The sequence below is a fragment of the Primulina eburnea genome, chromosome 2 (assembly GCF_022965805.1).
Source record: "Primulina eburnea isolate SZY01 chromosome 2, ASM2296580v1, whole genome shotgun sequence".
NCBI classification, from domain to species: domain Eukaryota; kingdom Viridiplantae; phylum Streptophyta; class Magnoliopsida; order Lamiales; family Gesneriaceae; genus Primulina; species Primulina eburnea.
This window is the reverse complement of record NC_133102.1, coordinates 45,239,489-45,255,216: the sequence shown is the minus strand read 5'-3', so window position 1 is coordinate 45,255,216 and position 15,728 is coordinate 45,239,489. Positions and strand designations below refer to the sequence as shown.

Sequence of the window (15,728 nt, the reverse complement as noted above, 5' to 3'; positions counted from 1 at the left end):
CAAGAACCAGTTGTAAACCGGTTAAAAACCGGTCCCATATGTTCACCAAATTTTTTTTTGATATTTTTACTTTTTTATAATTTAATTATTTAATTATATTTATTTGAAAATTAGAGATTTTTTTGATTTATTTTGTTGTTAAAAATCTTAATATAATTATGTTTGATTATATGTATGTTTTTTTAATTTAAATGATAAATATTTTAATATTTAAGAATTTTATAGTTAAAAATATATTATTTATTATATTATATTATTATTTTATGTAATATAATAATTTTTCGATCAGATCGTCCGATCAATTAGATTTATATCCGAAAACATGGAGAATCCAATTCAAATCTGAAAAACAGTTTGATTTTTGAATTAAAGTTGTTTTATGTGGAAATCTCCGAATCTATGTCTATTTTTAAATTTTTAGACCAAATGTATAATTTATATTTTAAATCTAAATATGGGCCATCCTGGAAATGGACGGCTCATATGTTCGCAATAACTCGGCGGATGCAATATCTAACCTACTTGGAAAGGACAGATCTAACTAAAACTTGCAAATTTAGGTATTTTGATTTGATTCTAATTGGTTTTTTTGAAAACTATACGACAATATACAAACAAAAAAATTGAACTATTTCTTTTTGAACATAAACCAGTAATTAAATATTTTTCACTTAAAAAGTGATGTGTGATTGAAAAAAGTTGGGAACATAAGTATGTTAAAAGCTCGAAGACAGGAATTAAATGACTTTTTAGTGACTCTCATAGCCAACATGTTGTTCATATCTAACTAGGTTATCTCGGATTTGGATCATCTCGTTTAATCTGATAATTTTTTAAATTTATCAAATATGGTGTGATGTCCACAAGATGATCACATGATAATCTCGTGTAAAAAAAATGCACAACATCAAATATTGTATTTTCAACACAGTATGGATCCAAATCCAGGTTACCTCATTTTTTATTCAATATAATTTCGTCTAATTACGCTGCTAATTACCCTTGTGGTTTGAGGGTGTCGCATTTGATTTATGTTGGTTGAGGCATGTTTATTTTTAACACAGTATAATTTGTCCCAATGTTATTTTAGAGCTCATTACTGTTATTATATATTTGTCGGAAAAACATGGGAGAAATTGGCCATGGACCACGATATTACCTGTCACGAAAAAATTGAGAGCTCGTAAAGGAAAAGATGATTGGTCAAATCGTCTAACAGAAGACATCATTATTGTTTTGGGTATTTTTCCATGTTTTTAATTGGACCATTTTACAACTTCAAACTCTCTCCATTATATATAATATAAAAACAAATGCATCAACAATCACATGCTGAAAGTGAATGCCTCCAAAAACACAAAATTTATAGATAAAAATTTGTGTTGTGAAACGAATATCTTATTTGGGTCATCTATAAAAAAATATTATTTTTTATGTTAAGAGTATTATTTTTTATTGTGAATATGAGTAGGGTTGACCCGTCTCACTGATTAAGATCCGTGAGACGGTCTCATATGAGACCCACTCAAATTTATATTATATTTTCCCTATTTTATAGAGAGAGAGAGAGACTGGACTGGTCGTGCTTTCATTTTCTGATTTTTTTTCGTGTTTCCATTTTCTGATTTTTTTTTATTGTAACTAACACAATTATTTTTACAGGAGTATATATTTTGCAAGTTTTCGGTGCAATCGATTATAGGTGATTGTTTCATTTAATGTTTAACTCAACTTCTACAAATTATTAGAAATATATATAAATCGTTATATATATATATATGTCAAGTCCCAAGGACGGAGTTGGTCGACACCGACGTTGCTTTAAATTTACATTCGAAAAACAACAATCCTCAAAAATACAAAATTTAAAAACCAGTATTTTTATTCATAATAGTATATATTTCATTTTCTGATACAAACTCAATAATTAATGTTTTACCGCGAAAATGTAAAAACCAGACATAACATGCAACAGAAAAAAAAAAACATAAATTAAAACTGATAAATAACAGTCTTCTTCACCAGTTCTAAAACTGATTCTATTATTCTTCTTCTAACATTTTTTCCTTGTTCTTATCTGAGATGTATTTGGTGGATTAGTGATATGGTCGTCACTCAATAAGCGGGGGCGGGAATAACTTCCTGTTTTCAAAACTAATTTCAACAGAAACAGTAATACAAATGATATATAGAAACTCTTACTTTCAGAACAGAAATCGGTATTCAGGAATAACAGATGTTAGAACAGAAATCAGAACTAAAAATTTAGCAAGCAAGCATTGAGCACGCTTGTGAATTTCATGGCTAAACTGATATCAGTCCCCTATATGTTCTCTCCTCTAAGGGGCGAGGCCAGTAATCAGTAATCAAAATTCAATAATCAGGAATGTTTCGCAATATATATTCCTACAATTAGTTCACTAGGTTTCAGTGCTTCAAAAATCAGAGATTAGAAATAAAAAAATACATATACTTTGTTTCAAAACAGAAATTATCAAACTGGTTTCAAGATTTTTAATAATAAGCCCACTTACCGTAATTCGTTAGAAAGTTTCGGTTGAGGTCTGGAATCTGCTTGCTCTCGCTAATGGATTTTACTGCTCGAAAAAGGCACTCTCTTAGCTCGAATTTCTAGTGATAACTCAAGATTTTTGTAACACTAATTCAGAGATTTGATGGTGTTATTTATAGGCAAAATTCTAACTTTTAGCTCTCAATTAATGGTCATAATATGTCATTATGTGCCATTAACAACATTTATTCTATGTTAAATGCTTCAGTTACAAGTCATAAGCAGAATCAGTTGATGTTTGCTGGAATCTCGCCCTACTGAACTCTTCTGTTCCTGGATTCTATCTGCTGGAAAAATATCAGCTTCTGAAATATTAGTTGATGCTGGAATTATTAGCTTCTGCCGAAATTTTTGCATTGCTGCTGAATATTGCTAGCTGCTGCAAAATACTTGCTACTGGTGGAAATTCAGGATCTCACATCTCTCACTCCTTATGAGAATTTTCTCCTCGAAACTTGGCTATACATGATCCTCAAAGAGATAAGGGTATTGTTCTCGCATTTTTCTTCTTTTTCGGTGTAATTGGACCATTGTACTTTGACATATGAAGTAGTTCATTGCCTCATTACTTGGTCTTTGTTATCCACAATTCGAATCGGAATTTCTTCATACTTCAGTTCTTCATTTAGATTCCCCTCAACCAACAGTGGTCCAGCTTCAAGAATATAACTTGGATCGGAATTATATCTTATTAACTGCGAAACGTGAAAAACATTATGGATCCTTGACATATCGGGGGGAAGTGCTAATATATAAGCAAGTGTTCCCACTTTCTCTAGAATTTCAAAAGGTCCAACATATCTAGGATTCAGTTTTCCAGACTTATTGAATCGTATTATACCTTTCATGACACTTTCGCATATGTTTTTTCTCTAACTTCAAATTTCATGGTCATCCTAGCTTTTCTGTCGATCTTGTGCAGTTTTTAGACTCTTATTGATTAGTCTGGTCGTGCTTTCATTTTCTGATTTTTTTCAGTGTTTTCATTTTCTTATATATATTTTTATTGTAATTAATACGGTTTTTTTTATAGGAGTGTATATATTTTGCAAGTTTTCGGTGCAATCGATTATAGATGATTGTTTCATTTAATTTCGGACCAAACTGTGTTTATTGAAAATAAATTATCTCGATCAATCTCATCTTTTGAATCAAATGATATTTCATAACATGCGTTTATTTTTTTACTTTTTCTACTAAACATTAAATTAATTAATCGATTCATACAATATATGAACCTCAATAATTATTATATGAACTAATGAACCTCAATAATTATTATACATAATTTTAACTTTTGAAATATACACGGTAAAAAAAAATTTGAAGACATATATGGTGTGTAACATATATTATTATTTAACTAAAAAGACAAAAAATAATGTAGTTTCATGTCACAGTCCAGTATCACCGTAACATTATTATTTTAATTAAAATATAGTCCCACGTTTTCGTAACCTTTTGAAATAGTGTACGGCGATAAATAATTGAATCCCCGAAAGCAAGTGGTGGTTACGGTCAGAGACAGATCAAAGTGAGTGTGGTTCCCTTTCGATTTTTTATTTTTATAGAGCATGGTGCTAGTAGATATAACTATTTATTTCACTTTTCTTCTGTTAAAATTTGCAATTTTCTGAATCCGTCTTTGGTTATTGAGCAAAATATTGCATGAAAATTCCATCAAAAATAAAAATAAAAATAAAAATGGTAAACTTGATTATGCATGGTGAAAAATTATTATATATATACATGTAATCAGCGGCGGAGACAAAATTATGACTATGCATGAGTTAGAATTTTAACTCTAGAATTTTTTAATATTTTAAATTGATATACTCGAATTAGTATCATATTATTTCAAAATTATACAAAATTTACATATAAATTTTTTTAAAAAAAATTGGACCAGCCCCGGGTATTAATTCATGTGACTCCGCCCATGTATGTAATGATTCCAAGAATGTTTTGGAAACATGGAAAAAATAATAGAAGGAGTTTTTTCAGATAATAGCTTTATTTCAGATTTTTCTCGATGATTCTGTACTGTCTGTGATGTTTGACCACTTGAAATAAGCATTGGCATCAGACTTCACGAGCAGGGGGTCGGAGCCACATACATAATCCTGATGGTCTAATTTTTTTTATTTTAAAATAATATGATAATAGTTCGTGTAGATCAATTTAAAATATTAAAATATTTTAGAATTAAAATTCTAGCTTGAGCAGAGCCATATTTTTTGCCCCGCCTACTTCTCATTAAAAGTAATTACAATTTGGCACAAATATATCATTTTATTCGTGATGAAAATTTGCAAATCACTCCGTGCACGACAAAAAAGAACAAAAAAACACAACAAAAACTTAAATAAAAATAAAAAGTATTTACAATATTTGTAAATATTATACATTAAAAGGAAGGCATTTAAACTAATTGCGTGCGTAAAAAGGAATACGATAATTAATATCCAACACAAATGGATTTATTCAATCCTAAAGCTTATCCTCATGATTTCCAAACGTTAATAGTTCACAAACGTCATCGAAGCCGAGATCGATCATCGGTTAGTTTCTTTGGTGGCACAGAAAGATCACTCCCATCATCAATGAATCCCACGGGATTGATTTTTGATCCAGTACATAATCCCTTTTCCTCCCCTTTATCGTCAACAAACGCAAAATCTTCCCCCGCTGTATCAATCAAATTGCTCCACCAACGAATACATTCATTGGCTTCTTTTGAAGACGATGACAGTGACGCATTAATTGAAGAAGATGGCTGTAATTTATCCTTGCTGTTATTTGATTGGTGTCCATGATCTGTTTCCAATCTAGCCCCCCGATGATCATGGATCGTGGGGGTAGAAAAACTAAGAGGTCGGGGCCGGATGATGTTTGCCTTTGTGTTATTTTTCTGGTTTGGTCGTCCCTTTCCTCCTCCTGATTTCTTCTCCATCCGGCTGTTCCAAAAGTTCTTTATGTCGTTTGCCGTTCTTCCGGGGATTCTTCCAGCAATCAACGACCATCTGATTCATGTTTGGAATCATGAAAAACTGATCAGTTGTCATATTATATGATAATTGACCGAATGATACGAGTAGAGTACGTGATATATCAAATCAGTTGTTGCTTTAATAACATTATAATTAGAAACAGTAGTTTTCGTTAATTATTTCTTAGTTATATTGTATAGATGTCGGTGACAAATAATACAAGAATAGGTCTCTTGGGAGACGGTCTTACGAATTTTTATTTATGATCAGACGAGTCAATCTAACCGATATTCACAATAAAAAGTAATACTCTTAGCATATGGATGACTAAAATAAGATATTTATCTCATAAAATACGACACATGAGACCATCTCACCCAAGTTTTTGTCATAAAACAATACTTTTCAGGAAGAGGCGAATATTTGAGTTCAGACAAATAATAATTCTCGAGTCAATTAATAATAATTACAGGCATAATGATTCCATCCATGACAGAGGTACTTGAACTTCATCAAAGCTGATCATGGCAGCGAGAACTTGCCTGTTGCCTAATAGCTTATGAAGCCTTATCAAGAGATCAATCTCATCTTTTGTAAATTTGCCTCTTGTAATATCTGGCCTGAGATAGTTCAACCATCTCAACCTGCAACTCTTCCTGCATCTGTTCAACCCTGAAATTTAATTTACGCAAATTAAGCTATATATATACTTAGAAACTCATTCGAGATCATTGTATAATCAAAAGATCTCAAACATTTTCATAGTTATTTTAGTTTTTAGACAAGCCTAAAATATTAAATAGCTCAATCATTAAATATTAAAAGTGGGTTTTCGACAAAATACCTCAAATGATTATATTTTTCCCAAAAAAATAAAATAAAATAAAATGACGAATGTTAATTACCTGTTCTAAGTGGGACAAGATGCCACCTTCCTTCTCCGAACTGCTCGACACATTTCTTCAGCCGAGCGTCCTCTTCTTTAGACCATGCGCCTTTCCTAACTCCCAAAGCATTGACCCTGTCCATTTTAATAATAGTTCTTTGATCGATGATCTTCTTAATGTTTCCTTGTGTGTTGAGACAGTACAGAAAACAAATACTTGGAATTCTTTAGACAGGCAAATGATTAAATCATCGATACATAATTCCAATCAACTTGCACCTATTTATATGAATGTAGCACCGTCAAAAACCATATGTCAGACGTGCACTCATACTTTGAGAGCACTGGTCCTTCAATTATTTTGGTCTAAATTTAATTTTGGTGATCTTTTTTTTAAAAATCAGGTTTTTTCACTGCTAGGACGAAGTTGATAATTACTGACCTTTGGATCTGATGAAGTTCACAACAACGGCTCTACAAACTACAGCGCACAACACCATGATGTGCATTATAGAGGATCCAAATTAATTGTTTGTTTCCGTCGTCAATTCAAAATTTCAATTCCTTGATGGAATATTGCGATGGATTGCTTGGCATCGTTACTATTTAACGACGGTTTTTTTTGTATAAATCAATCGGAAAAATTGTCGCTTTTATATAACGACAGTTTTTTAAAATCATTTGCAAAAACCGTAGCAAGTCACTTATAAACACCTCTCTCCCCTAATTTTCTTCAACGATTTTCGTCCATTCTCTATGGCATGGACTATTTTTTGCCATTCATTTTTCAAAATTTCATGCATTTTAAATTTGAGAGCAACGCCGGTGTCAACCAACCCCCGTCCCGGGGCGTGACAATATGCATGACATATCATGTTGAGTTTGATATCTTTTGAGATATACCTCGTTTGTTGGGGCCGCTCAGCCCTACTGGACATTGCAGGTCCACGTCTTGATGATGAGTGTGGGAGCCAAAACATGCCTAGGGCAGATCAGAGACTACACACTCAGGCGCCTCTAGACTGAGTATGAGATTTTTGACTTGATCCTTGATATCCAAGCATATTGCATTTCGCATGCATCATATCAGTTTGTATACTCGTACATTCTCGTATTGGGCGATTGTCGCTCACATCCTTGTTTTCATTTTAGGCACCCCACTCCACGGAGCAGGTCTTGGGTTGGACGGTTCGGACGACTAGGGCAGTGGCTAGAGCAGTTGGGTTTTCGGTGGTGATCCAGTAGAGGTTGGTTTATCGTTTTCATGTTCAGAATCATGTATTTGTTATGGTTGTATTAATGTTTAAGACTGATGTTATTGCTCTGTTTTCGTTTGGGTTGTAAGATGATTAAGTTATTTGGTTTCTGCTGTTTAATTGTTGTTATTAAGTTTAATGTTGTATGTTTATTAGTCTGTTTAGTAGTGACTCGGGTAAGTGCGCTACAAGTGTTGTGTGTTAGATTTAACTGATATAACGAATGTCATGTACTTTATTTTTTATGGTTTTAAATTTGTTAATTAAATTATTATTACTTCGTAGCTAGCTATATATAATTATGTGTATAATTTTTGTTATTAATATATTTTTATTATGTACTTATATTAATTTTAAGTAATATAATTGAATATTTAATAGATTTATATTTTATATTTATATTATTTAATTTGGTTTTAACTTAAAAATATAAACACACATTTTTTTAAAACAAAAAAAAAATTATTTAGCATATATTTTGTAAAAGTTAATGTTTGTTATATTTATTAATAAAACTTCATTTTTATTATATTATATTTAATTTAACGATATTTATATATCAATTCAAAATTTACTAATAACTTTATTATTATCGTATAATATTTATTTTAAGTTATTCTTATAAATTCAAACATTAATATATTGTTACATGTGTTTTAAATTTTTTTTATTAATTACTATTTAGTTAATTATATATAAAATATATATTACCGATTAATGTGTATTTATTTTTCTGTTGTTCAATATTTCAAAATATTGAACAACAGAAAAATAAATACACATTAATATATGTACTATTATCAGTGTTTTCAAAATTGGATCGAACTGATCAGTTCAACCGGAAACCGAAGACGGTTTCGGTCCGAACACTGCTAAAAAACCTTTTGACCAGTCAATTCCGGTTTTGAACTGATTGGACCGATCAAGGAACTGTATGACCGGTTCTCATATTTTAATTTTTTAAAAAAAATAGATTTTTTATTTTTCTTTTAAAAAAATTATTTTTGAAAAATAAAAAATTATTTTTTGAACTTAAAATTTAATTTTTTTTGTTATATATAGATGATTATTTTGATTTTAAACTTTATTAAAAATATTATTTTATTAATATTAGATCTTACTTGGATTTATGTATTTTTTTACCACCGATGTACCATTTTCTTATAATTGACCTTTGAAGTCTTGGAACTGCATCAGCCGGGGCCCGTTCAGTGGTCCTAGTACCCACTTGGATCTCTCTTCAGTTTCCATACAATGCGTTGATCTGAATCCATATCCGGGTCGAAGGATTGGATATTGTAATTCGGATCCGAACCGACAAACGACAAGAATCCAAATTTAGATCCGGGTCATAACTTTTATTCCAGAAGTACAATTTTTTGTAATAATCCAAAGGTAACTTTTATTCAATATTTATCACTTTATACCTATCGAATTTCATATTTATTTTAAAATGATTAAAATATGAATTTATCTATTTATATAACATAAATTATTTAAGCGATTTCGTACGAGTGGATTTACCAGTATTAATAAGATATGTATGTATATGTGTGTGTATATATAAGCATACTAACTGTAAGAAAGAATATATTTTTTAATGATAATGGAACTCACAATCGCTACTATTCAGTTAACATTAAGTAAACATTCAGATTAATGTAATAATATGTAAATCATGTTCGACATGTAAATGCAATGGAAAAACAATGTGCTGTAAACTCGCTCGAGAAAATATTAATAAGATAAATCAAATTTCTGATAATTGATCAAGCACTCACTTACTCTACAAATTTTGACACTTTTCCGGGAGCAAAAATGTATGGTTATTGGTAGATAGTCCTCGGTAATTTGCACGATGGACAACCATTCTTTATGTATATCCAATATTAATTTATATTAATTATATAAAATCGAATTTATGTATATGAACTGTTACTATATAGGAAAAGGAATATAAAATTAATTATCCTGATTGAATTTTGATATTTTATATATATATATATATATATATATATATATATATATATATATATATATATATATATATGTTTTGATATACTGCATATTCATTCACGTACATTTATCTGAGCACTGATGAGATGTTACTTACCTATTGAATATGATGAAATATATCAAAATTATACATACAATAGGTGAGTGACACATCAACGATACTTATTTACTCTTTTTTTTCGTCGAGGCAAGCTCGACTTGCCTCAATTGTATCCTTTATCATTATGCACTTTTATCGAAATTTCAAAATCCAACTTGTGAAGAAACCCCGACCAAACGCCACATTAATGAAGGGTTGAATGATGCAAAACTATTACTAAAGCTGCATAAATTATATGTCATCCATTAACTTGAAAACATTTTTTTTTAAAAAAAATCAGAATTTAAAATTTTAGGATATTTTGAAATAAATAACATAATTAATAGTTGAATAATATTTATATCCTAAAATTAAATTTTTTATGTGAGGTACAAAAAGTTTATATAACTGAGCCTTTAGTTTAATGTTTTTCAACCTTAAAACTTGATACGAAACATACATGATTATAAGCAACTCTAGTACTTATTGTATTATTATTACTATAATTAATTAATTTTGGCCAAAAAATAGGAGTACATGACCAAGAAACTCGTCGTATGAACTTGACTTGGCTCCATAACTCGATGTTTCGAGGAATTGGACTGTGTGGAAGCGTGACGTGTAAAGGACAGAATATAAAAATAGTATTTATATTTAAAAAATCGATTATTTGTTTTCTCATTAAACTTTGTTTTGACTTTATCTTGGATTAATTTTCAGATTTAGCCACAAAGTCATTCTTCCTTGTCGCTTTTATCAGAAATTCAAACTGTGGGGACAGAAAGAAACCTAAATCAATCACTTTCACATAAACCAAACAAAAAATTATGGTTTCGTAAACAATAATTTTCAGAATATATATTACGCGATATTATTCTTTTCAATTTAATTGTTATATTTTCGTCAAAAAATAATTAAATTCTTATATATTATCTTGTAATGATCGATCATAAAATTTATTTAATAGAAGAAAAGAACGTAAGTTCACGATGAAAAACAAACATAAAATTATAAAATCCACATATTAATAATATTGAATAAACTCGAACAATATTTTCCATAATTAAACATGCAAAGATATCAATCATAATTAATAATTATGAGAAAAACCCATAATTCATTTCCACAAAGAAATGTCCTGTGAGTAAATTCTCACCAAAGGAAGATGATGGAGGGATCGCAGCACTCGTCTATCAGGAAACAGCAACATAAAGCAGCGAGACTGGCAAAAATTACTCGATTCGAGTCAAAATAAAATTAAACCGAAAATATCAAAATCTACAACCAAAAAATACTTTTTATTTTATTTTATTTTCAACAGATTCATAAATTTTCTGTACATGTTTTATATGAAGAGAGAAAGGTATATCGAGGTACTTACCATCCTTCAAGAAAACCAGTTTCTCTCCGGGGAGGCGGTGCCGCATAATATTGTGGTGGCGCCATCACTGGAGGACCTTGATATTGGCCTACATCAATTAAAATTAAGTGCAACGAAATCAGTTTACGCTTTTTACTCGATCGAAACCCTTTCGAAAACTCCCTTTGCTGGTGTAATTATGTGGTTTGATATGTAAAAAAGAAAGGGGATAAACATAGTTTTTGGAAAAATAATTCACCTTGAGCAGGGTAGGGATATGCATAAGCATACTTCGGTGGTTCATTCATCTCTACGAAATCTTCAAGATTGAAACCCTAAAGTAAGAGGGAATTAATAAAAGATTTATTTAAATAAATGATAAGTAAAAGTTTGGGAGGATTATATGTGAAGTTGTGCAAGATTTAAGCTTTCATTTTGAAAATATATCGAGGGATCGGAGTGCTTTTACTCATGATAGATGATAGGGAATGAATTCTGGCAAGCATGACGATTTGGTGAGAATAAATGCATTTGACTTTCTACAACAAACTTTCTTCATTTCTAGAGAGGAGTAGGTTTCTTGTGAGACGGTTTCACGAATTTTATCTGTGAAACGGGTCAACCCTACCGATATTCACAATAAAAAATAATACTCTTAACATAAAAAGTAATAATTTTTTATTGATGACCCAAATAATAGATCTGTCTCACAAAATACGACATGTGAGACCGTCTCACACAAGTTTTTGTCTGTACAGATCACGTGGGGTAAAAATTTTGTATTTATCTTATTATTTAATTTAATATATGTCAGACATTGTGTAATTAGAAGATAATTATATTGGCGTTGTTAAGCGGTTTCTGTTTTTGTATAATAGGTGATCGACCGACCAATATTCAAAAGTTCGATTATCTCTATTAACATTTTTTCGAATGAGCATGTCTCGTAAAATTTATTCTATATGGTTTACCTTACTAGCATGGTTTTCATGTAATTGTATAACTCAGATGTTTACCAAGTGAATTTTGAAATATAACACTTACGGGAAACACATCGAATGACATATTAAAACAATTATGTTTAAAATATTTGAGTTGTGGTTATAATTTTTTTAGTAAAGTAGTAGGTATTCCACAATTAGTATCATATTCAAAACCACTAGTTTAATTCTTGAATTGTTGGAAAAAACCATTGTCCCAACTAAAAGAATTAACAAAACATAATGTTTAACTTATAGTACGATTTAACAAATTTGAACTATATAAAAACCATAACTATAGCTTTTGGAAAAATGTTTAATCACGCACATACGATTTAATGTATTAGTATCGTAAATACACTGATACTAGGCGTCCAAAATAAAAGAGATTGAAGAAATTGAAAGCAACTTGATTACAATATTTTACGTAGAGATTTGTATTTGGAGAATATGTAATCGACCGCGTATATTACTTAATGACAAAAATTGTGTGAGACGGTCTCACATATCTTATTTGTGATCTCTTATTTGGGTCATCCACGAAATAGTATTACTATTTATGCTAAGAGTATTACTTTTTATTATGAATATAAGTATAGTTGAACCGTCTCACAGATTAAGATCCGTGAGACGATCTCACATGAGACTTACTCTTACTTAATTATAGTTTATGAATCAAATCGAAAAAGAAATCGCGCAACTTGAAATAAAATATCCCTGGCTAGAGTAATTAAAATTATATGCGCAATTCGGTTACAAAGTAATATAGACAGCTATATTTAATAAAATTTTAACCTTTCTCACTAAGTTTTGAACTCAAATTGCATTAATTGTCGATACGTGAAAAGTGACATGCTGGACTGATTTTTTTTTCTCTGATGGTGGAGTTGTTAACTTTATATATCCAATATGATAACTACTACTTTAGGTATTATTATCCGTGGTATGTTTTATAAGAAAAATGTTGAGTTTATATTTTATGTTACACTCCAGCTTTTACTTTGTATAATAAATTATAAATGTATTCTTGAATTCAATTAGACCTTTTTAATTTTTTATTCTCTAGAATCCTTGAAAAGAAAAAAAAAAATCATTATATATGTCAATCAAAATGTAAATCTAGCATTCCTATTTTATAATAGCATGCATAAGCAAAAGAATATATTCTCCGGAATATAATTTTGAATTTAGGTATTTAAAAAAAAAGATAGCAGAATCTCAACATCGTGCATAAATTATACAGGAAATAGTAAGTTCCTACTGAGGAGACGGTCTCACGGAACGTTATGTATGAGATGAGTAAACCATGTCTATATTTACCATAATAAATAATAGTACTTTTGGTATAAAAGAAATTATATTTTTTCACAAAATTGATTTGTGAGACCGTCTCACAAAAGTGTGTGTTTAGGAAATTGGTTTGATTTTGAACAAATTTTGACCAATAACTCGAGTGAGTTCTGTTTTGTATAAGAAGATGAAAAGAAAAAGAAAACAGAATTCAAATTTGAGATCACAATCACTTAGGGCATTTACAACTCTTGCACCAAAATGACGTTTGTTCTCCAACGAAGCTGCGCTATTTTAAAATAGCGCAGTTCCATTTCTCCTCTGCACCAAATTTGCCGCAGAGGGGGGAGCTTCGCGCAGAGCTCTATTTTTTTAATTTTTTTTGTTTTTTTAAAATGATATTAATATGAAAAATTATAATTATTATTTATATAATAATAACATATTATTTTAATAATTAGATTTTTTAAAATAATAAAATATTTAAAATAATTACGTAAATCAAATTAAAAAAATAATTTGAGAATATTTTTTTTAGAGTAATATTTGAAGTAGATGGGTTGGAGATTAATATTATAGACTTTTTCAAATGATAGACTTTTATGGATTTGATAGATTTTTATTGACTTTTGCAGAATTTCAAATATTTATAAACAAATTTATGTAGATTCATGTAAACTTTTTTGCCAGATTTTTATTGACTTTTATAGAATATGACATATTTATAAACAAATTTATGTGGATTCATCTAGACTTTTTTGCAAGATTTTTATAGACTTTTGTGAAATTTTTTTATTGGATTTTATAAATTTTGTACTTAATTATAACATTTATTTTTTATTAATTTATTTGAACTAATAATTATTTGACATATATAACATATTCGGTTGCAAATACTTTTTTAATATTTATATTAATAAATAAAATTACTTATTTAAAGTGAAATCATTTAATACTTAAATGTGTATATATGTGGGTTTGTACGCATGTTTGTAAATTTTTAAAAATACATCAATTGATTAATATGTAACATTGTTTTTGAATTGATAATATATATGTGAAAAGAATATTATTTATCATTGTGTGGATACAATTTTGTATAAAAATATCATCATCTTAATTGAAAATGCTAAAAAGAATTTAAAAAATAATGATTGTTACGAGGTTATTCAATTATTAAACGAAAATTTTTTGGGTAATCTTTATTATTATTGAATATTACATTAATTTGTATAAATCATAAATTAAAAACTCACAAAATCAATTCTACAATTCAAAATTTCCTATTATATTAAAATAAAAAAAATTATTAAATAAAAAATCAGCCAAAAAATGAAAAATTTGAAAGGAAATATGAAAATATATGTAGAGATATCTTTCGAAAATTTGAGAGAGTGATAGAGATAGATGAGAGGAGAATAGATAAGAAGAGATGTGATGTGAAGCGACGGAGGGAGAAATAAATAGCTTGTGTACGAGTTACAAGTTTTAAAAATCCATCCAAATCTTTGGGTTGAACCTAATACAATTTTTGACAATTTATAGTTGTACTTTAGGCTTTAATGATTGTATATTAATGAATTTCATGAAGTTATTAAAAGTCTATTGAAAATTTGAATACCTCTACACTTTGATAGAGTTTTAAAAAGTCGATGTTGAATACCACTGGACTTTTAAAAACTCTATGAAAGTCTATTTTGAATACCACTAGACTTCTATAGAGTATGCAAAAATCTTAGTTGAATAAATCTAAACTTTTAAAATCTACAAAAGTCATTAAAAGTCCATAATTTTCCTACATTGAATACACCCTCCTAAATTTGAGTAAGTCTTTTATGAGACAGTCTCACGATTTTAGCAAAAACTTATGTGAGACGGTCTCACAGGTCGTATTTGTTAGACAGATCTCTTATTTGGGTCACACATGAAAAAGTATTACTTTTATGCTAAGAGTATTACTTTTTATTGTGAATATGGGTAGGGTTGACTCGTCTCACATATTATGATCCGTGAGACGATCTTATATGAGACCTACTCGAATCTGTATATGTGAGACAGGTGAACCTTACCGATATTCACAATAAAAATTAATACTCTTAGCATAAAAAGTAATATTTTTTCATTGATGTCTCAAATAAGATATATGTATCACAAAATACGACCCGTGAGACCGTCTCACACAAATTTCTGCCTTTAAATTTATATGTACCTTCAATATATTTTTGTGTATTTTAAATAAAATTATTTAAATCACTTGGTATGTCATTTTAAATATTCAATGGATATTTAAATACTTTGA

General features: G+C 29.3%; 1 protein-coding gene and 1 long non-coding RNA gene across 2 annotated transcripts; both read right to left on the bottom strand.

Annotated features, from left to right (window-relative positions):
• Positions 1–4,618: 4,618 nt before the first annotated feature.
• On the bottom strand, positions 4,619–6,715 carry LOC140824798 (transcription factor MYB90-like). The gene is made up of 4 exons (XM_073186344.1): positions 6,468–6,715; positions 6,105–6,234; positions 4,959–5,595; positions 4,619–4,659 (listed from the first exon to the last, which is right to left on the bottom strand). Exons 1-3 carry the CDS (start codon positions 6,589–6,591, stop codon positions 5,109–5,111), a joined length of 741 nt encoding a protein of 246 aa, XP_073042445.1. The 5' UTR covers positions 6,592–6,715; the 3' UTR covers positions 4,619–4,659; positions 4,959–5,108.
• A 4,074-nt stretch (positions 6,716–10,789) lies between these two features.
• On the bottom strand, positions 10,790–11,653 carry LOC140824797 (uncharacterized). The gene is made up of 3 exons (XR_012116461.1): positions 11,419–11,653; positions 11,181–11,268; positions 10,790–11,021 (listed from the first exon to the last, which is right to left on the bottom strand). It is a non-coding gene; the product is annotated as an uncharacterized lncRNA (long non-coding RNA).
• Positions 11,654–15,728: the final 4,075 nt, after the last annotated feature.

What these genes read in the sequence shown, in the direction of transcription:
- LOC140824798 (XM_073186344.1), bottom strand. Translation starts at nt 6,591, where the DNA reads ATGGACAGGGTCAATGCTTTGGGAGTTAGGAAAGGCGCATGGTCTAAA. An exon ending in TCTTGTCCCACTTAGAACAG is followed by an intron (nt 6,235 to 6,467) that starts GTAATTAACATT and finishes ATTAAATTTCAG; the next exon opens with GGTTGAACAGATGCAGGAAG. An exon ending in CATAAGCTATTAGGCAACAG is followed by an intron (nt 5,596 to 6,104) that starts GCAAGTTCTCGC and finishes AACATGAATCAG; the next exon opens with ATGGTCGTTGATTGCTGGAA.